At 50.0% G+C, this 22,543-nt stretch overlaps 1 protein-coding gene across 50 annotated transcripts in view; it reads left to right on the forward strand.

Annotated features, from left to right (window-relative positions):
• CACNA1C (calcium voltage-gated channel subunit alpha1 C) overlaps positions 1-22,543 on the forward strand; it is a 703,883-nt gene that overhangs the window by 601,549 nt on the left and 79,791 nt on the right. For 33 of the 50 annotated variants that reach the window (XM_032254241.1, XM_032254239.1, XM_032254246.1 and 30 more), the window contains 11 exons: positions 3,081-3,213; positions 5,687-5,816; positions 7,036-7,095; positions 11,598-11,704; positions 14,856-14,943; positions 15,448-15,555; positions 16,334-16,386; positions 16,706-16,852; positions 18,232-18,433; positions 20,201-20,359; positions 20,949-21,059. In XM_032254241.1, coding sequence (XP_032110132.1) covers positions 3,081-3,213; positions 5,687-5,816; positions 7,036-7,095; positions 11,598-11,704; positions 14,856-14,943; positions 15,448-15,555; positions 16,334-16,386; positions 16,706-16,852; positions 18,232-18,433; positions 20,201-20,359; positions 20,949-21,059 — 1,298 coding nt within the window. Of the gene's footprint in view, positions 1-3,080; positions 3,214-5,686; positions 5,817-7,035; positions 7,096-7,241; positions 7,302-11,597; positions 11,705-14,855; positions 14,944-15,447; positions 15,556-16,333; positions 16,387-16,705; positions 16,853-18,231; positions 18,434-20,200; positions 20,360-20,948; positions 21,060-22,543 lie in introns of all 50 variants that reach the window. The other 17 variants (XM_032254240.1, XM_032254247.1, XM_032254252.1 and 14 more) reach the window with 2 other exon arrangements.

Here is a 22,543-nt window from a genome sequence, read left to right on the forward strand (position 1 = left end):
TGCCTTCTGTAATGCAGCAGCAACTCCAGAGTGCAGCAGAGCCTCACTTCCCTTGCTTTTTCCAAACCTCCAAGAACAAAACTGAAGAAAGAAAGACGCCTGATGTAGTCTACTGGCATTTGGGAGTAGAGTCTAGGTGGTTCATTTGCCAACCCCAAAAGGAACCTTGCCTGACTTTTCCTGATCTGTCAGCCTCCTGCCTTTTCCATAATACCTGCTAAGCATCACATGCTGTCAAAGTTGTGTCCCTTTTCACATCTGAGTTTGTCCTTCAGAAACCGTTTCCTCTCAAGCACTGTGCCTGCAGTTCCGCTGCTGTGCGTCTGAGTGGACCAGCTAACTTGCTTCTCCCCAGGAATGGAGCCCAGCACAGAGCTTCGTAAACAGGAAGGGAGCTCATGCAGATGGAAGAGCCTGCACCATTTTCCATTAGGAACTTCGAATGGCACAAAGTTATAGTAAATATGGGTTTCTATAAACACAAAAGATTAAAATAAGCATAAAATTACCTATTACCAAATTACCATGAAGAAGAAAGTGTTGGGTCATTTTGAGAAAAACTGAAAAGAATACAAACATCTAGGCAGGAATTTAAGATCCTTCTCAATTAAATCTCACTTGTAAATATCATGATTTAGGCCAATTCCGGTTTTACTCATTCTACTTCAAGTAGAAGGCTTTCCTTTTACATTCCAAGGGTTGGGTGTCACAAGAGCTCCAACTCTTGGCCTGTAGTCAGCTTTCATCTTGGGCCTCTCTTCTGCTGAAAAAAAATATTAATTGTCATGCTGGTCAGCTCTAATTACCCCAGAGAAAGGATCTGATTGATGCCTGTGTGCTGCTGGTCCTCCAAAAAAGCCTTGGGTCCCTAAATGCTTGAATGTGTTTTGTCTGATAAAGAATTGCTTTCTGTGCCAGGCATTTTTTTCTTTGCAGTACCTGGCTTCATTTGAACCAGAAGAGGGAGAACATGGAGAGGCATGGCTGCATCCGTGAGATGAGCATCCCATAACTATCTTTTTCCAGCCAGACTAGTATTCCCTTCACCTTGGTCTTACGCAAAGTCCCCTTCCTTCTAAAGGGTGTGGAAGTTCAGTCATCCTCAAGAAATAAAGGCATCCACTGCCAGGCATGGCTTTTCCTTCCAGGGTTTTCAGTACATAGAGAGAAAGGACAGACATTTAAAATCAGTCATGAAGGCACTGGAGGCAGAAGGTACTGCTGGTATTCACAGGAAGTTCATTCCCTGGAGCGCAAGTACTCAGGAAAGCTGGGTGGAGGATGCTCTCTAGCACTGGGGGTCTTCGTGTGCTCTGCAGAGAGGGAGATGAAGAGCAGCTCAAACAGGGAGAGAGCATGAGGAAGGGCAGGGCACACAGTGAGCGTGTCAGCTCGCGAGGGCTGCCGTAACCAGTGACCACATGCTGGGTAGCTTAAACAGCAGAAATACGTCCTTTCACAGCTCTAGAGACTGGAAGTCCTAAATCAAGGGGTCCACAGGGCTAAGCGCCTTCTGAAAGGTTCCTGGGAAGAATGCTCACTTGCCTCTCCTAACTTCTGTGGTTGCCGGCAGTTCTTGGCTTGTAGATAGATACATCCCTCCGATCTCTGCCTCTGTCTTCACATGGCCCTCTTCCCTAAGTGTGTTTTTGTGTTTCTGTGTCTCTCCTTATAAGGATAACAGTCATTTCTTTTTATTTTATTTATTTATTTTTTTGAGACAGAGTCTCCCCGTCATCCAGGCTGGAGTGCAGTGGTGAGATCTTGGCTCACTGCAACCTGGGCTCAAGTGATTCTCCTTCCTCAGCCTCCCGAGTAGCTGGGATTATAGGCACGCATCACCACACATGGCTAGTCATTAGATTTAGGGCCCATCCTAGCCTAGATTAAACTTCATCATCACCAATTCCATCTGCAAAGGCCCCATTCCCAAATAAGGTCACATTGCGAAGTTCTAGGTAGACATGAGTTTGTGCAGGAAACTGTTCAACCTGCTGTAGTGAAGTGTTCACAATATAGGTTGATGGGAGCGGACAGTTTGTTAGGGAATAATAGGTGGTAAGGATCTGACTGAGAAAAATGTTGAGCACTAATTTACAGGCTTCAAGTCTCTCCCCTGCGTAGAGGTTGTAATAAAAGCAACAAACACTTACTTAACATATTAGCTGCTAAGTGCCAGGCACCGTTCTGAAGTATAGATGTACCATTATTATTCCACCTTACGTGGAGAAACTGGGGCACAGAGAGACTCAATAAAATGCACACAGCTAGAAAGGAACAGCCAGGATTGTGATCCAGGAGACAGGCTGGACAGACTGCTCTTCACTCCCATGTTGTTACTCTCCCTTCTGAGCATCTTAAACACATTTACCTAGCACAGGGTGTTCAGTGCTTGCTCCCATGGGCATTGTGCTTGCAAGCGCAGGAATAAGCTGTTTGACTTCGGGCGGTCCACATTAAATGTGGCCACTGGCCGGGAGCACAACGGCACTTCTTTAATTGGTGTCAGTGTCTAAACCTTTGCACGAAGGGCCTGTTGTGGTCAGTAGTATTGTCCTGTTATCTCAACAGCATTTTTTTTTTTTTTTTTTTAGTTTCAGAAATTGGGAAAGTGTTGGTTTTTCAATTCCTGGAACTTCCAAGGGTGGGGTTATTTGCAAGGGATTCCACAAGCCAACTAAGCCACACCTTTTCTCCCACCTGCCGCCTAGATAGATGAGTAATCCCTGGCAGTACCCTATCCTACCTGGTCACCTTTTCTCATACCTTACAACTAGGGTGACAACCACCCCAGTTTGCCCAAGACTAGGGGGTTTCCTGGGATGTGGGGATTTTGGTTTTAAAACCAGGACAAGTTGGTGACCCTACTTACAATCCCCCTTATTGTGTACTGCCAGATAAGTCCTTTCCAACAGAGATGAGTTGCAGCAGCACCCACAGGGAGACAGCAGAATATCTGCCTTGGTTGGTACCCTACATTTTCAGAGCCACAATGATGTCTGCCAGTAGGAAGGTCTCTGAAAGTGGTAAAATAAGTGGGAGTGCTGGAGTTATTTAGAATGGTGCTGTTCTTCTTACAGGAGAAGATGATGAGGAAGAGCCAGAGATGCCTGTCGGCCCTCGCCCACGACCACTCTCTGAGCTTCACCTTAAGGAAAAGGCGGTGCCCATGCCAGAAGCCAGCGCATTTTTCATCTTCAGCTCTAACAACAGGTGTGCGGCAATGGTGGGGAAGGTGGGGTCCTGCTCTCTCTAGTACCAGCCCGACAGTTTCCTGTATTTTACCTGAACTGCTGAATGGAGCCTGAGACTCTCCCAGCTCCCTGCAAATTATATAAATAGACACCGATTTAGGGAAGAGTCCTGGATTTTGAATCAGAAGACCTGTGTTCATTTTTCTCTCCACTTTTTGAAATGTTTAAACTCTACTTCTATTCCTTGAGTGATTATGTGATGTTAAACAGTATCAAGAACCTCCTCCTATCCATTAGATTGACCTTAGAATATTTTAGCTCACTCATCTCCTTACTTACCTGGAATTGTCATTAGTATTTTAGTCCAACTTTTATTCTTAACCCAACAAGTTAGTGAGTCTTATTATTATATGGATTGTGTGTTTGGATTTATGTACACCTTACCATTTTATTTGTTCACCATTTTTTTACTCATTTCAGTCCATCTTTTTGCAAACATTTTCTTTCTTCCTAAAGTACATTCTTTAGAAGCTCCTATAGTTCCACAATGGCAAATTCACTTGGCCTCTCCTTATCTATAGCTGTTGTCACTTCTTGCTCCTGAAAGATAGTTTGACTTTGTACCTCATTTTAGACAGACAGGTTTGTCTTGCCGCACAAGAAAGGTGTTATTCTACTGTAAAGTCAGCTGTCATTCCAACTGTGATTCCTTTGTGAGTAACCTAACCTTTATTTGTAGCTGCTTTTAACATATTCTGTTGCCTTTGTGGTTGTACAGATTTACTACCATTTGTCAAGATGTGGATTTTTTTCCGTTTGTCTTGCTTACAATAGATTGTGCTTCCTAAGCCTATGGATTTAGATTTTTATTCAGTTGTTGAAAATGTGCAGCAATAATTTTTAAATATTGCTTCTCTTTAATTCTGTATTTCTTCCTTCTGACACTCCAATTGGACATCTGTTAGACCTTTTCATTCTGTCCTCCCTGTTTCTTAGAGGGTCTTACATATCTTTCATCTCCTTGTCTTTCTGTATCCTAGGAAATTTCTTCAGCTATATCTTCCAGTTTCTTAAATCTATTTTCGACTTAATCTATATTACTGTCTAAACGAACTTTTTTATCTTGACCATTGGATGTTTTTATTTCGGTCAGTTCCAATTGTTGCTTCATTTTCCCGATCCATCACTCTAAATCTAATGGTTTCTATCAATTTTTCATCTTTGTGATTTAGTCTTTTATTTCATTAAATATTTCAAATATGGTTGTTTGATAGTCTATAGGTAATATTTCCAATACCCCAGGCTTTGGGGTCTAAATCACTTATCTGGTGTTTCTTCTGATTTCTCATCTTAGTGGTTTGTCCTTTCGTGTGTCTGGTGTCTGATGGATCTTTGATTGTGACCCCAACACTTCCTCTTCATTTGTGAGAGTCCTGAGGACCTAAAGTAGGACTGGGGAGACTTTCAGATGCCCCTAAGAGGTGTTGGCTCAGCCTAAGAGTCCCAGGCTTCCTTGCCCCGCCTCAAGATTGGCTTAGCCTGCAGTTTCTTGACACCACTGTTATTGGCTTCCATCCTCTGGCAGCTCTGCCTTCCTGGCTCTCCATACATAGCCTCAGCTCCCGGGGGTTTGTGGTGGGGGGGGGTTGTTGGTTTGAACTAGATGATTCTTGCAGACATCTCCAAACTCTCATAAGCCAGAATTGTCTCAGAGAGTTTGACCCGTCGAGGGTTTAGTGCTTCTGCAGCAGGAGGGCTTCTTAGAGCATTTAGTCAACCATAATGCCGGCAGCAGAAGTCTGAAGACCTGTGTTGAAGCCCTGACTCCCCCACACTAAGGCTGTGTTTCTGGGCAAGCCTCTCCTACTTGGGTTTCGGTGTTCTTATCTATGAAATGAAGATGATGACACTCATACCTTCCTCCCTACACTGTTGTCAAGATGAGATGGTTACAAGACACTTTGGCTTTTAGGAATCTAGAATTTTTGGTACTGTCACTGGGTGCCTAGAAGTTCAGTTGAATAATCGTGCCGGGGCACGGAAGTGAATTACACACAGGAACAGATACCCACGGAGAGTCGGCTTGGCTGGCCTCTCAGCATACCCAGCTCCAGGTAGTCCTGTAGTTCCCTATGCGGAAGCACAGAGTGGATCACATAAAGTGACTTGTTTTCAATGATAGCGAAAGTAAGTCCCCAAACAAAAGCCAGTTGTTAATCTCAGAGCATGATTTGGAAATTCAGAGAGTCCCCAAGGTCTCCAATGTAACCTTCCAAAATGTCAAAGGTGATATGTGCGCCATGGGGGTGAGGGGTTGTCATTGCTGCTGTCATAAGCAGCAGTAAGACTTCAGAATGAAGAGGTCGCTTTAAGCCAACAAGCGCCTGTTGCCAGCTGCTGGAAAGAGCTGAGGAAAGGGGCTCCCAAGAGCCGACTGCTGCTCCCCTTGTCTGCCTTGACTTGTCTCTCCTCCTGTCCCCCCTCCCATACAGGTTTCGCCTCCAGTGCCACCGCATTGTCAATGACACGATCTTCACCAACCTGATCCTCTTCTTCATTCTGCTCAGCAGCATTTCCCTGGCTGCTGAGGACCCGGTCCAGCACACCTCCTTCAGGAACCATGTATGCATTGCCTGTGTCCTCTGCACTCCTTACCCCTGGGGCTGTGCCGGGCCCACAGCTTCTGTTGCTGACATCATTGTTCAATCAGGAGCCCAGTTCTAGATGTCAGAATCAGATCCACAACTAACATTTCATTAAGAGAGTAGGGCTTTGATAGAAAACCAACTTAGGATCACAAGCAAGTGAGAGAGCATGTACCCAAATGTTTGGGCTCGTTTGTTAACTGGCAAAGGTCGGGACTTTCATTGCCTGTGGATGTTCCCCAGGAAGCTCTGGTTCCCTGCAAACTTGGGGAAATGTGGCTGCCGACTACGGGCCCCGCCCTGCTCCCAGAGTACTCTGACCAGAAGGGGAGCATCGGCAAACAGGTGCCACTGATAAGCCTGACCTTACCTAAAAGAGAGTCTTGGTGCCTTCTGTAGAGTGGAACCAAATGTGAGGACCCACCCAAGGCTCTGGTGAACAACATTAAAGGCCAGTTTAAGAATTGCCATATCTCAAAACTTTGTCAAGTCCCAACCAAGTGAGCATGAAGAGAGCCCACTGGTCTAAAGCCACACCCATGCCAAACCACTCTGTGGCCCTGGGGCCTGCTTGGTCCAGGGCTGTCTTACTGAGGTTAGCAGATGTTGGCCCCACCCCTGATCCATCACCTGAGATATAATAAAGTATGCAATCGTGGAGCCGGTCCTCAGCCTGTGCAGACCTCACCTGAGGGATGCACCTCCCTTACCCCAGAGGACATAACCCAGGAATAGATTTCCACCAACACAGGAAGCTGGCCAGCTCAGTCCCACCAACGTGAGTAAAGCATTTTGAATCTCCCTGCAAAAAGACAAACCCCATTCTCTGTCCTTTTGACAAGCATCTCAGTGGTCCGATTTGGGTTTGTAAGTAAATTGGATTAATGGGAAAAGCATCCAACCAGATGCTGCTCAGATCCAGTACCAGCTGAGGCCTGCCCTGGAAGCTCACCTCACTTGTCTGGGGGCTTCAAGGGAAGCCGCTGGGCTGCCCGAGGCTAGCCCCGCCTCAGGATCGCTGTGTGCGTGCCACTCACCCCCCATTTCCATCTGTGTCCCTGCACAAAGGCTCAAGTGCCATGCATCTCATTTTGAAGTGTGGCCCCTTTTCTGGTGAACATCCACCGACCTCTCCTCCCATCCTGCTTTTCTCCCTTCCTTATCCCATCCCCACCCTGTTCCTTTTTGTTTTGCAGATTCTGTTTTATTTTGATATTGTTTTTACCACCATTTTCACCATTGAAATTGCTCTGAAGGTAAAGCCCCCATCCCCCTCTGCTCCTCCTGAGCCCCTTGCGCCAGCACCAGCTCTCTGCCGCTGTCTGTCCTAACACACATGCTCCTTCCTGTTGGTGTTGGGTTCACTCTCAGAGCCACTAATCCAATTATGCTTATTTTTCAGATCCTAGGCAATGCAGACTATGTCTTCACTAGTATCTTTACATTAGAAATTATCCTTAAGGTAATGCAACCTGGGCAATGCATCCTCTGTCTCTTTCTTTCTCTATCTCTGCTCTGTCTGGCTGGCTCTTTTCTCTTTACTGTTTCTTTCACTCTTTCTTTTTTAACTCCCAAGCCTGAAATTAGAAAAATGAGTGCCCCTCGCTTTGTGTGATGCACTTTGCCCAGACTCAGAAGCCAGGAGCAGCCCACTCCACTGCAGTCCCTCCCTCCAGCCGCCCCTAAGCAGTCTGTGGCTTGGAAGGGACACATGTTGGCTGTGCCAACATTGAAGCTGCCATTTCATTGGTTTGGGCTGCAGCCATCAGCAGTGCCCGACACACATGCCCACGCACACCAGCTCTGGTTAATTGATACCTGAGCCCTTGTAGGACTCTCCTTCCCTCCTCCTGCATAGTCTCTGAAAGTGGGAAACCCCCTGGGCGTGGAAGAATCACTTTGGCTGCCCTCTTTGGATGCCCATTTGCCCTCAGCACCTTCCTCAGTATCTGCAGCAGACATTGAGTCTAAGCTGGGGTTGGGGCCAAGTAACAGCGATCACAGGCCTAGTGTGAGATGTGGAGTTGGTCTCCCAGCTGAGGGCCTCCCACAGACAACTATAGACTACTGCCAACCCCTCAGTCACCTGCTGCAAAGCTTTGTCACAGTGTCCCTTGCCCTGAGCATGGGGGAGGGAGAATTGTGCTGGAGAGCTGAGTTCAGCAGGGTGAGAGCAGGTGCTAAATGAACTTGAGCACGCAGGCCCCAGCCCTGGGCTGCTGCTGACCCAGCTCAGTTCTGCTGCGGGAACTGCTACAACATTGCCGCCCTCAGAACAGGCAACGCCCACCTCTGATAAACACTGGGAGGAGAGAGAGAGTATTTCTCCATTTTTCTGGTGTGTTTCTGAGTCTGGAAACCATTGCATGGCCAAGCTAGTTCATCTGAGTCAGGGTGTGAGTTCCATGACCTCAGGGAACATGTGCTCCTCTCTGAGCAAGGGAGAAGATTCTACCCTTTCCCCAAACAGAAGGACTAAGGCTCTGAAGTCCATGCTTCAGCTTTAGCTTCTTCCTGGGAGACTGGCCTGGGACTCCCCCTCCCAAGGAGTCCAGGCTCCCTTGTCATCCTATCGCTGTGGCCGATGCAAGCTGACGTCACACCTGACTGATGCCACTGCCAGGTGCAGGCCTTTCCTTCCCTGATGAGACTGCCTCATCATGGCCAGCCTGTTGATGGACATGAAAAACAGTCACTTCCAGAGATGAATGGGTTTTTGTGTGCCTTCCCCTGTGTCCTTGTCCCCAGGGCACTCAAGTGCCCCTCGCTTCCATCCCTGGTTCCTGCTAACCAAGTATGTGGCTCAGATTTTTCTTTTCTACTCATGGAGAGTAGATCTGGCCAGGCACCGGTTCCTGGAGGTGGGGAGAGATAACCAAAAGCTGCGTGGCTGCACTAAGATGCACTGCGGCGAAACCTCTCTACCGTGGCGAGCTGCTTTGATTGCCCGACTTCAGATGCAGGGGGGCACACAGACACCAGAGTTCTTTCCCAGGACAAGAGAAGCTCTGAGGCCCTGCTCTCACTGCTCTTCTGCAGAGCTGCCCTTGTGGATTTCAATGGTGCTCTTTCTCCTTCGGGATTGCCATACAAGCCTAAGTGAAAGGTCTCTGCAAGCATTGTCATGGCAAGGTCCCTCCCTCCCCTCCCACCCCTCCCTTTCCTACTCTCTTCTACACTCAGTGTGCTTCTGAATAGAAACCCCGATGCCGGGACACTTTCCTATACCTCCTTCCCACTGGGTCCCTCTTCCTGGCCTGAAGGCCCAGTGTCACGTCGTGGCACAGATGACCGTGGCTGTCCAAGGGGGACATATAGCACAAGGAAGAGTAGAAGGGCCTGGAGATGTTTGGCCTTAAAAAGGAAAGGCGTGTAAGCCCACGACAGTTGGCCTGAGTTATGCAAGGGACTGTCACATCGAAGAGGAAGAAGGCAAATCAGGACCAGTGAGTGGAAATCACAAAAGATAAGACAGGTCTCAAAACTAGAAGAGGTACCTGGACAGGTGGGGATGGCCCGTGATTGAGCAGAGAGCTAGTGAGCCACACCCCATTCCTTTCCTTCCTCACGAGGGAAGCATCTCAGCAAGGGCCCTTTCCCAAGTGGTGTAGAATTGGAAAGCAGGACCTAGGTGGCTGGCAATCAGAAAAAAAAGGATCAATTAGCACTGGGTACCTGAGCCCGGATTTTTCTGATGCCCTAAATGCCACAGATGACTTCCAAGTAAAGGCTCCATTTTCCCCATGTCCATTTGCCCTTTCTTCTATAGCCACTCTTCCTCAGCCCTGCCTGGGTGCAAGTTCCCACCGCCCCCATCTGCACACACATGCACTTGCTCAAGTGTTGGTCTCATTCAAGGGTCCCCAGACAAACAGGAGCCCAAAGCCAGAGGACAGAGTTGGCACTCTAAGTGTCGTTAGTCCACCCATCTGAGGACCATTTTCCCCCAAGCACAGAGGATTCTGTTAGAGCTCAGTAGTAGCCTCAGAAGATCCATTCCAGAAGCAAGAAGGGATCAGACCCAGAGCCTTCCTAACACTAAAAGCGAGGTGACTGGGCAAGTATTGGGCCTTCTGCAGGCACAGAGGGCTCTTCAGTGAGCTATGGGAGCCTCCTGAGTCCAGTCCCTGGCCGTCTCAGGTCTTCACTGAGAGGCAGGGAGGCAAGCCTTCCAGATGGTGGGTCTTCTGAAACAATACTCCCTTGCATCTTTTATATAATCTACCCACTTCTAAAAACCATTGCACAGCACAGGTGCCTGAGTCCTGTGGGACCCCCTGCTGCAAGAGATAAATGGAAAGAATTAGGTTGCAAGAGCTATTTTTGCCCATTTCCCCCTGTGTTTGCTTTTGAATGGCTCTGCGGACACTCTGCCCTGGGCATGCTCTGATTCCAAAGAGATTAACTGGACCCCAGATGACCAGGGAGCCTCGCTCCACCTCTGCACCGTCAGCTCCTCATTTTCCCTTTTGGCCGATGCTCCCTGTCCTCTGCCTGTCATAGCCCCTATCCTGGATAACCATTGGCCCTTGTGCACGCTGGCGAAATGGGAAAGGCTGTAAAGGCGATCTGTTGAGCACCTTGCTGTGCACAGCTTTACACCCGTCTCAGGGGGAGGTAATAATGGCCACGTCCTCTAACAGTCCTCGTCATCTTGTGCGTTCTCTTTTAAAAAGTTTCCAAAGGGCTTTCACAAAGGCAGGGGATAGTATCCTCGCATGATGAGAGAACAAAACTCCTCATCCAGGAAGCATCCAGAATTCAAATCCAGGCTGTAGTGACAGCTCACCCTTTTACAGAGCTCATTGTGTGCAGGATGGAGCCCTAAGTATTTTACATATAGGTTCTCGCTTGATGCATACAATCCTGTTGGGTAGATCTTACCCTCATTTTTCCAATGAGGAAACAGAGGCACAAGGGGAATTGAGTTTCTTGCTCCAGGCCACAGAAATAAAATACCATAGGGCTGGGATTCCAGCCCAGGCAGCCTGGCCTAAGAGCCTGTGACCTTAGACACTGAGCCATATAGCCCCTCTGACCACACAGCTTTTGCCCTCAAAGAACCCCAGATGCAGTCTAGAAGCGAAACAGTAGAAGTGAGTTCAGGATATGTGGCATCAATCATAAGCACCTCTGAGGCCAGAAAGGGGAGGTATGCTAATTGCCAGAGTCACCAGTGGAACTTCTCACCAGGCACCAGGGTGACCAGTCTCAGGCCTAGTTTGCCTAAGACTGAGGGGTTTCCTGGGATGCAGGATTTTCAATGATAAAGCAAACCTTGGCAAACCGGGACTGCTGGGCATGCCCGCCCCCAACTCCCTGCAGATGCCTGGCGCTCTCAGCTGGCCTAAGGACTCAAGCGTTTGGAGAGGCAGTAGGGAAGTGTGCCCCTAGCCCGAGAGCATCAGCAAAGGGTCCTGCAGGGCCAAAGCCCTGGACTTGGGTTGTGGAACAGTGGTAAATTAGAGTGACGTGGTGGGGCCTACTTGAAAGGGCTTTGAATGTAGGACTAAAGAGTCTAGCATGGCCTGGCAGGTGTAGGGAGCCACCCGGAAGTCCTGGGCCAGAGATTCTTAGGTGGTTGTGTGCATGGTTGCAGAACTCTTGGCACCGTATCGCCGTCTTTGTCCTTCCTGTTCCCCATGGATGGTGCTTGGGACTTGCCCAAGGGATGCTGTGGGAGGAAGGGGCGGTGTGAGGGGTCTCTGGGCTACGGCTAGGGCCACTCACACTCGTGTTTCTCTGTCCCTCCCTGCAGATGACTGCTTATGGGGCTTTCTTGCACAAGGGCTCTTTCTGCCGGAACTACTTCAACATCCTAGACCTGCTGGTGGTCAGCGTGTCCCTCATCTCCTTTGGCATCCAGTGAGTGAGACCCCCTCAGCCCACGATGGACCATGCAGCTAGCAAGGGGTGCCAGAGAGGACAAGCAAACCCTGAAGGGCCGGCCTGCAGGGCCACGGCAGTGTGATGAGAGCGGGCTGGGGCCTCCAAAGCTGTATGTGGAGGCTTTGAGTTCTTAGATTCGTGTCCTCAGGGGTCTGACAGTTGGGACATGTTGATCAGGCGAGAATATGTTTAAATACCTGGGTTTTGCCATGACAGGCAGGGCCAGGCCCCGCTATTAAGAAATGGCTGTCTCCAGGACCTTCCTGCCTCCTCCACCACGGCCCCAGTGCCCTAGGCTGACCTTCAGCAACCCACTGCCATGACCTCCCCTGACCTGGACCCTCCTCCCCCCTTTCTCTCCCTTCTCTCTCCAGCCAAAGCACCTTATGTGTAAGTGTATGTGTGAATGTATGTGTATATGTCTGTGCATGTGTGGGGTGTTTGTGTGCATAAGTGTGTATGTGTGGGGTGTGCATGTGTGTGATATATGTGTGTTTGTGGGTGTGGGTGTGTGTGTATGTGTATGTTGACCAGCCGACCATGTGTATGTGTCTGTGTTCATATGTGTCTATATAGGTATGTATGTGTGTATATGTGTATGTATGAGTGTGAGAATGTATGTGTGCATGTGTGTATGTGTATGTGTGTGACTGTATATTTGTGTAGTGTGTGTGTGTGAGTGTACATGTGTATGTATGCGTGTGCACGTGAGTGTGTGTGTGTGTTTTTCATCTCGCTGGTCTGGGGTACAGTCTGGATATGAGTTCTAAGAGCTCTCCAGGTGACTCCCCTGTACAGCCAAGGTTGCAGATCTTGTTCAGGTGTGAAGGATCTGATTACTAGTTCCTACCAAGTTCTAACAGCTGACAGTGTGAATCCTGCATCTTCACTTTCAAAACACTTCCACATACACATTCTTCTATGGTCCTCACACACACAAAGCTATGAGGGAGACAGGGCAAGTGTTATCATCATGGTATAGATGGGAAATTTGGGGCTCAGGACAGCATGACACTTGCTCAAGGTCACACCTACGGTAGAGAAAGGCATAAGTCTCAGGGCTCCTGGATCTCTCCTCCAAGGGTGTTTTCATGATCGAATGAGATCAGGCAGGGACAGGGGCCTTGGGAATGACCCTTTACTGTGATCATCGATTATTACCCCCTATTTTCTGCCTGGTAACCTGCAAGTCTAGATTCAAATCCCAGCACGACCACTCAATCACTATTTAACCTTGAACCAGAAAGTCTTCCTCTTCAGCCTGTGTTTTTCCCATCTGACCTTTAAATCCCTTCCACTGGGATGCAATGCAAACTGACTCCCTCCCGGAGAGACTGTAGGAGAGGCACAGTGATAGATAGGAGCGGCCTTTGCATCTCTTGGAATAAAAGGCCCATGCACCAGAGAAATCGGATCTTTCCACCAGCCCCTTCTTGAGCACATCATCCTGACCATACAAGGCATGTAATCACCACTTGCTGGCCTGACGTTCATTGTTTAAGTCCCAAAGCAAGTATGAGACTCCTGAAAGCTTGAGAGGCTATTTCAGGTAGTTAGCCCACGAGGGTTAGGATGTACTCCACAGCTGCTCACCAAGGTGGTATGGTTAATAACCCCCATCTGGGTAGGAAGGACAACTCTGGAAACCATCCAGGCGTTTTGCTGAGGGGGCCTGGCTCCTGCTGTCTCCATCACATTGAGGAAGAGCAATAGCTTGAGATTCCAAGAAGCTCTGGCTTGGCCTCGGCATCCCAGCTGTGTGGAACCTGTAGTGCAGCGCAGGAGCCAAAGGGACTGGCCTTCTGAAGGGTGACCGAACAATCAACTCTCAAAAGAAAGGCTAATCGGAGAAAAGGCGTTCACATTTATTTAACGTGTATACCCAGAGCCTTCAGAATGCAGACACAAAGATACAGGGGAAATTGTCTACTTTTATGCTTAGGTTCAAAAGAGTATGGACAGCCATGGAGAAATGTGATTGGACAAGAAGGGAGGGATCCAATGTGAATGGACTAAGTGGGGAACCCAGTAAGGCCTCTCTCTAGATTCTCTCTGTGAAGCATTCCTTCCTTCTGTGTGGGGGACAGGATCCTCTCTGCAATACGGGTCGTAAGATCTACACTCCCACATGGTAGATTTGATAAGTTTTTATGGCCAGTTTTTATACAGAAAAGCAGAGGGAACATTTGAGTGATGCTTTTAGGTTGTGTGGCTGGTTTTGGTGAAACGGGGTTCTGGGCTCTTGTTTCTATGACCCGTCTCGGGGAAGAGGGATTCTAGTGTCTATGGCTAGCCTCGGAGGAGAAGGGGACGGAAGGACAGGAGGGCAAGAGAAGGCCAGAGAAAAACTTTTGCTTCTGAGACTGCTTCTAAGGCAGTCATTTCAGGGTGTTGTTTCCTGGGCCCCAACTAAAGCCCATCCTTCCTTGGAGTCCTGAGTGTGCTCTGGGTGGGTTTTATGTATAGGTGTCAGGGGCAACTGTCTAGGATATGTGTTTGAAGCTAAACACTAAGAAATCTCCTCCCCGTGCCCATTGCCTCCAGCCACAAGGCCCGAGATCCCACCATTAGTACGGCATCCCTTTAAGTGCAATGATATCTTCAGCAGACATCATGATAAATGGCATCATTCAGGCAGTTCATCAAGCACACAGCTAGGTGATTTATATAGAATTCTTATTTAACCCTTGCAAAGCCCTTCTGAGCTGATTACACTCCCATTTTACAGATGAACAAACTAGAACTTAGAAAATTTAGGAAATTTGCCCTCAGTGCCTTGGCTAGCAAGTAGCCGTGAATTCCCATGGCCTTGCTCTGAATTTCTTTCTCTGACACTGTGGATGCCCCTGTGAGTAGCACAGTACATTGCTAATGACCTGCCATGAGCCACCTTGCATGTTATTTATTCACCCAAGGGAAAGCCCCAGGGTTACAGGCAAGCTCCTGGCTCTCACAGGGTGGGAGACAGGAGTAGAGAACGGACCCAGAATGCGAATGTCCCTGAGATGGACTTTATGTTTTCTCAGGTTTGCCCGGGATTCACCTGTCAGGACACTCCCTTACCACATTATTTTTGCTCCCCCAGAAACAGGAGGAGCTTACTACACTGCCTATCTCCCTCTCCCAGGTCCAGTGCAATCAATGTCGTGAAGATCTTGCGAGTCCTGCGAGTACTCAGGCCCCTGAGGGCCATCAACAGGGCCAAGGGGCTAAAGGTGAGTCGAGGGCAGGTGTAGGAAAGCTCCAGCCAGCCCTGGGGGAGTGAGAGGTGAGGGGCCGGTTGGAAGGAAAAGGTGATGATGGCCAGGCCAAGTGGCTGCCATGTGGGGTCCCGGACGCTGGTCCCACTGCATGTGCCTGTTCCGTAATGAACAGGGTAGTAAAAGAGGCAGCCATCCAAAATGTCTTCCCTAAGCAGAATGTGCCAAACGGAGATCCCACGCAAACCCTGTGCCCCTGTGGTGCTGCCGTCCCTATATCCCTACCACTGTAAGATGGGCAGTTAGCAGGGTTTTTCTCCTCGTAGTCACGGAGAGTCCAGTGGGGGCCTTTACATCCCATTAGGGTCCATCACTTCCCATGTGACTCTGGGAGCCTGACTTTGCCCCTCTCAGCCCAATTACTGCCCCCTGCGGCAAACGGGCTGCCCTGCTACCTCCTGGAAAGGCTCCCGGCATCTCCTGAAACCACGTCCCTCTCCCCTTCCCTTCCCACTTTAGCATGTGGTTCAGTGCGTGTTTGTCGCCATCCGGACCATCGGGAACATCGTCATTGTCACCACCCTGCTGCAGTTCATGTTCGCCTGCATCGGGGTCCAGCTCTTCAAGGTAAAGCCTGGGCTCCGTCGTGGTCCCGCTTACCCCATCCCATCAGCATTCCCGGGGAAGGGAGTTGGCAGATGCAGCACAAACAAGATAGTGCCCTGGGCCAGACTCGGCCTGGACGTAACCTCCACCTGCAGCCTGACTCAAGCTTCAGACCAGGGGAGGGAGACATCGGGCCACCAGGCCAGAGGCCCCTCACTCTCTCCACTTCACCTGCCGTTCAGGTCACGGCCCTTCCTCCCTGTGGAACCTCTGTGTCAGTCACTTGCTTTAAGCTTGCAGCAGTGACCTGTTATCAACAGCATCATGTCCCCACTGTACCACCCAGCTTTCAGAGCCCTGCACTTGTCAAAATCAGCTCCCACTGCTCCCTGCGGGGCCCCTTGGCTACAATGAAGCCAGCGTCCTCCTTGGGTTCTGGTCCTTTTTGCCCTAACCCTTTTAGTTCTGCTATTCTCCCACCTAGAGCATTCCCCCCACCACCCCCAACTGTGTAAACTCTCATCTAACCCTCCCTGAGCCCAGCAAGACCTTCCTAGAGAGCACAGCTCCGATGGACCCGAGCTCCTGTTTTTGCATTGAAGTGCTAACTTGTAGCACTGGCATCTGTATTCGCCACTGTTCAGTTCATGTGGGTCAGGCCCTGCCCATCTGGGTTCTGCACTTTTCATCCCACTGTCCCTAGCACAGCGCTGGGCTACAGAGATGCTCGCTAATTGTTTTTGGATTGCCTCACTGATTAATGAACATCTCTAATAATACTCTGTTCTCTGCTTTCCAGGGAAAGTTGTACACCTGTTCAGACAGTTCCAAGCAGACAGAGGCAGAATGCAAGTGAGTGGAGAGGGAGGGCAGCCCGGGCCACGGCCGGCCAGCCCCGGGAGGCTGGAGGCTTGACCCAAAGGGAAGGACAGCTCATTTTGTAAGACCGCAGTGGCACCTGGACTTTTGCCCATGTGTCACCTGGCCTCACTGACACAATGTGTAGCATGTTTTGTTCCTGAAGTTTCTGCCCACTGAAGCTCTTCCCCTGGCTAGAACTGTGAAGTTCAAGCCAGGCAGTCCCATCCCACCCAGCATTCGGGTCACTGGCAACCCAGGCGTGAAGGAAGATGGGAGATCCCACAGTAAACTCCTTCTCCTCCTCTCTCAGGGGCAACTACATCACGTACAAAGACGGGGAGGTGGACCACCCCATCATCCAGCCCCGCAGCTGGGAGAACAGCAAGTTTGACTTTGACAACGTTCTGGCGGCCATGATGGCCCTCTTCACAGTCTCCACCTTTGAAGGGTGGCCAGAGTGAGTATGTAAACCAAGGCCTCCTGAACCCTAACACTCAAGGGCCAGCACTGACTTTCCATCCCATCCCCAAGTTTTCTTAATGTCCCGCACTCCTTGTGAAGGTCATGTTTTGCTGGGTCCTCCCCGGGCAGTGAGGTATATTTCCAGGACAACTTATAGGCCACTGTCACTGCTGAAACATAGACTCTTCTTTCTCTAGAAGGTGTCAAGAAACTCCCACCAAAAATGACCATTTTTTTTAGGTCTCTTTCCAACCTCAACATGAGCCACAATGTGAGAGGTCTCAGTCTTGCCCTTATGGCATTTGGGAGCTGGGTGTAGGGAGAGTTTCTCCAGTGTGGGCCCTGTGGCCACCATAGGATTCAAGATTACCACTCCAGCATGCCCTTCATTGGGTAAAGATGGCTGAGATGCTTCTCTTTTATTGACTGGACCCCGTCTCCTTAGGAAAAGCCTTGCCTATATTTACAGTGGAAAGTAAGAAAGGCGTGGAAGTGTGGACCCCACTTCCGCTGCAGAGGCAATGCGTTCGTACCTACAGCAGCCCGTGGGCTTTGCATGCTGCATCACCTCTACCAGGCAGCTTCCCATCAGGTTCTTATATCTTTGTAGAGACACCTGCTTTTCCCCTAATATTTCCAGTGACATTAGAATCTGAAAGTGAAAAAATTCTAAATGTTTCTAAGTCAAGAGCAATGCGTGGATATTAGGTGAGAGTTATCAATATTATGTAGTAAAATATAGGTGATATCTGGAGGATAACCAACGGCTGTGCAGGGCTGCAGAGGACGAGGAAGAGATTATCCCCGTCCGTGAAGAGTAACAAGCTCCATGGGGCACACGGCCCAGGCTCAAATGAATGACATACACATGTAAACTGCTTAAGTCTATGACCAGGCCATGGTGATGATGGGAGTAGCATGGGTCGTGCGAGTGTTTTTATCTAAGTGGAAATTTGCTCTCAGAGAGATTTATTTTACATTCCCTCTAACATCCTCTGAGTCCACGCCAGTTTGCAAAGCTGTCTCAATATTTACCACTATTTCCAGTATTTGAAATCAATGTCCATGACTCATGTTACATTTAAATAGTTCTTCACAGTTTCAAAACACCTTCTTATATATTATTCTAAGAACCCTGCAAGGTAGGAAAGTCAGGAATTACTGTCTCCAATTTACAGATGAGGAATTTGAGTCTCAGAGAGGTTAAGCGCTTTGCCCAAGGTCACACAGCCAGTAAATGGCTGAGCTGGGACTCCAACCCAGAGCTGTCTCCTGCACCCTGACCCCTGGGATCCCTGGCGCAGTGCTGCCATCCTTCCGCAGAGGGGATCCAGCCTCTCCAGTTCCCTCTGTGGGACCTGTCTCCTCCTGCAGGCTGCTGTACCGCTCCATCGACTCCCACACGGAAGACAAGGGCCCCATCTACAACTACCGCGTGGAGATCTCCATCTTCTTCATCATCTACATCATCATCATCGCCTTCTTCATGATGAACATCTTCGTGGGTTTCGTCATCGTCACCTTCCAGGAGCAGGGAGAGCAGGAGTACAAGAACTGTGAGCTGGACAAGAACCAGGTAGCTTCCTAGGAAGGAGCAGAGGGAAGCGAAGCCCACCCTGCGGAGGGATTGTCTCTTCACTCCTCAACCAGAGTGGGCTCTTAGTCTCTGAGAGACCTGTGCAAAAGAAACGCAAATCCCTGCAAACCCCAGAACTGGCAAATGTACTCAGCCACCAAATATCTGTGAAGCTTCTACTTAAGGATACTCTACGATGATAGGTTTTGTCAAAAAAAAAAAAAAATCTTATGCCCTATGTAGAAGTTGACAAGTTAGAAGGACCCCAGTGGGTCAGCACCACTTAAATGGAGGAGAGAAACTAGAATTGTGAGGGAGTGACGGCTTTGGGGAGGGGGAACAGGACGGTTTCGGGAAACCAATCTTATGTGGTTTCTTAAGTAAAACCCAGAGGCCTGTGTGGGAGGTGGGGGAAGGAAAGAAGCTTACGTGGGAGTGAGATGGTGACGCCAAGTATCGTGACAGGTTCTGTTAGCCGTGAAGAGCTGGCAGTGCTGTTGCTGAGTCAGGAAGCTGTCCGGGTAGGAGGTTGGTGTAGTCCCTCAGTTCTGCTCCCCAGCTTGGCTCCCACTGGGAGGAGTCTGTGGGGAAACACATCCTTGTCTGTGAATAAGGAGTGCCTACGGGAAGGAGCACAGCATGGTGTATCCCTTGTGACCCCCGCCAGGCCAGCCAGTCCCCTGGGAGTTGTCCTGTTTACATCTCGGCCACAGACTCACCCTCCTGGCTGCTGTATGGACCCTGGTTTGAAAGAAGACAGGAAAGAGGGGAGGCCAGTTAGAAAGTAGAAATGAGAGAGGCTGAGACTCCGATCTAGTGTCAGGTTAACGATGGAAAGAACAGGAGGAGGTGGAGTGTGAAGGCTCAGGCGTCGGACATCAGGGCTGAGGCTTTGAGAAGAGGCTGGGGAGATTCCCCAGCTCCTGATCTGGAAGTCTGGGCACAGTGCAGAGAAACGGACTGGCTCTTTTCCAGAGTCCCAAGAATCTAGTTAGCCCAGAATCTTCTTCCCTGTCAATGAACTGTGTCTTTCCATCTTATGGACACTGGCAAATAAGAAAGATTCATTTAGTTGGCCAAGCGTGGTGGGTCATGTCTGTAAAACCAACACTTTGGGAGGCCAAGGTGGGTGGATCACTTGAGGCCAGGAGTTTGAGACCAGCCTGGCCAACATGGCAAAACCCCATCTGTACTAAAAATATAAGAGAATAGCTGGGCGTAGTGGTGCATGCCCGTAATCACAGCTACTCAGGAAACTGAGGCAGGAGAATAGCTTGAGCCCCAGAGACGGAGGTGGCAGTGAGCCGAGATCTCACCACTGCACTCCAGCCTGCTGGATTTAGGACAGGAAAGAAAAACTGAGGAAAGAAGTAGCCAAGGAGGGTCTGTGGCATGGGAAGCAATCGGTGAGAAGGCCAGCTGTCCATCCGCCAGGAAGCACAGCCTTAGCCATGCCAAGTCCCTGAGGAGCCAGGTGCCGGGCATCACGGGGAGGGGGGAGATATGAGCTCCCTGCCCATGTGCTCGATACAGGGATTTGACAAGAAGGGGTTCTCTCCTTGATTAAGGGAGCCATGGAAAAATCAAGACATTTTCTAAATAACACCTCCGACCTGTAAGTGAGCTAGAGCAGCCGATGAGTCCTCTGACTTCCGGAGAACCCCGCCCCACAGTGTGTGGTTTCATTCACATCCCGCACTTCTCAGCCAGCCCCACACACCCTCCAGGTAACTAACGCCACTCTCCCCATCCTCACCACCCTCCCAGCGACAGTGTGTGGAATACGCCCTCAAGGCCCGGCCCCTGCGGAGGTACATCCCCAAGAACCAGCACCAGTACAAAGTGTGGTACGTGGTCAACTCCACCTACTTCGAGTACCTGATGTTCGTCCTCATCCTGCTCAACACCATCTGCCTGGCCATGCAGGTCAGTAGGAGGGGGAGCACAGCCACGGTGCCGCAGGAGGGAGCGGGCCACGGGGGTGGAAAGTGTACCGGAACGGCAGGGCTGTCTCAATGCATCAGCTGCCCGGTCACCAAGGGAGGCAGCTGGAGAAGCACGAGTGTTCTCTGTCAAGGATGCGCTCCTCTCTGGTCCTTAGGGAAGAGTCCATGGCACCCTGGGCTGATAAATGGAGAGAGGGGAGGAGATGGAGAAGGGAGGGAGGGAGTGAGCTGGACGCATTCGTTGTGTCGGTAAGGCATGGTGTGTGGAGGTGGCTTCTGCATCCACCTGTCTTCAGGGACAGAGCTTGTGCCTGAGCTCTCTTGAGTGCCAGAAGTCTCCATAGAGTCATCACGACCAATCAGGAAAGGAACACAGATGTGTTCAGAGATGGCAGAACAGGGAAGAGCCTGGAGGCTCTCCTGAGTCCTCCTGACTGCCCATGGAGAAGTGGATTTGGTTCGGGGAAGGTCTTGCTGAGGCGAGGGCCTGCAAGAAGGCTGGGCAAAAGGTGGGGAGGAGGAGAGACCTCCTGCTCCATGTTCACAGCTGTTCCCCTCTCCTGATGCAGCACTACGGCCAGAGCTGCCTGTTCAAAATCGCCATGAACATCCTCAACATGCTCTTCACTGGCCTCTTCACTGTGGAGATGATCCTGAAGCTCATTGCCTTCAAACCCAAGGTAGGCCTCTGAGAAAGGCTTTTGGTTCCCAGGCATCAGGGGTGGGCAGGACGGGGAGGTGTGGTGCAGGTATTGAGGGAGAACGAGGGGAAGAAGACATGGAGAAGGGCCATCGCTGCCCTGATGATCTGTGCTCCAACTCCTACCCCTGCCCAGAGCTGAACCCAGGCCAGGAAACACTCTTAGCTCATGGTGTTGACCCTGGCTGGGGTGCACAAGCAGCAGATTCCTCACTGAGCTGAACCTCTGAGCCTCTCCTTCTAGGAGAGGCAAATGATGGTCCCTCTCCTATGCCCCATTCTCTAGTATATAATCTGTTAACAGAAGAAACTATGTCCGTAGACTGGCAGACCAAACCTCTCCGGGCCCAGCTCTCCAGATCCACACAGGCCTCTGTTCCACCCTCCTCCCATTTCATCCGCCACACAGACCAACCTCGTATAAAACACTCAACCAGGGCTGGATTTGCTCAGGGCTCAGGACTCCAGCCTAGAGGCGCCTCCTGTTCCCTGCCGCAGAGGTTATGGCTTTGCTCCTTACATGCTCTGGGGCAGGAAGAGCAATTACTAGCAAATTTCTCTGCTTTGCGCCTTGTGTAAGGGCAAAAGATTAGGCCTGCTGCTGCATGAGGTGGGGTCGGATTTCCTGTCCTTTGGATCATCTGTGCTCTTCCTAGCCAGTCACCCCCACTGTCCTCAGCAGTGGAGGAGCAGATGCTGGCGTGAGCCACACCTTCTACCCTCAGCCTCTGTAGATGGGTCAGAACCACTGGCATCCACTGGCCAGGGTTCACCACCAGGACAGCTGCTTCTGAGGGGGGCTGTAACAGCAACTCAGCAGCCCCTAGGCTACCATAACAACTTTTGAGAAGGATGAGAAGGAAAGAGTTCTAGGAGAATCACACAGCTACAGACTTGAGGCCCTTAAAGACAGTCCCCAGGAACTGTAGAGGCCGTCCCTCCGGGCCCGGCCCCCCAGATCTCTCCAGCCCACTGAGCCTTGTCCTCCCTCCTTTAGCAGTTTTCCCAGATGCAACTCAGAGCAACAGGAGGCCGGAGCAAGAGTTCCTCGCCATATCTTCTATTTTCATTCAAGTTTTTACTGGTCTCAAGATTAATTGGGGGTGGGAGGGTCCAGCATGGCCTTCGAATCCATGTTCATTGAGAAGATATCCATAGTCTTCTTTGAATGAATATTCAATGCATGCCTTGGAATCTGAATCATGTGCTACACGTATATTGTTGCATGTCGTCCTCAAAACGTCCCTATAAAGTAGGTATTGGCATCCCTCTAGAGAGGGGGGACATGAGGCTCAAACAATTAAGTACCCAGTATTATTTACTCCACTCCTAAGAACTGGCAGAAGGGAGACGAATCTGGCACCTCTGACTTCACTGTATTTTACACCACACTGAGGTTAACTAGCATCTTCCCAGGTCAAGTGCTCTGCAGGTATTTTTCAGAAAGAAGGGAACAACCTTGGA

Source organism: Sapajus apella, unplaced genomic scaffold (genome assembly GCF_009761245.1).
Source record: "Sapajus apella isolate SASKATOON/1434 unplaced genomic scaffold, GSC_monkey_1.0 scaffold86, whole genome shotgun sequence".
NCBI lineage: Eukaryota > Metazoa > Chordata > Mammalia > Primates > Cebidae > Sapajus > Sapajus apella.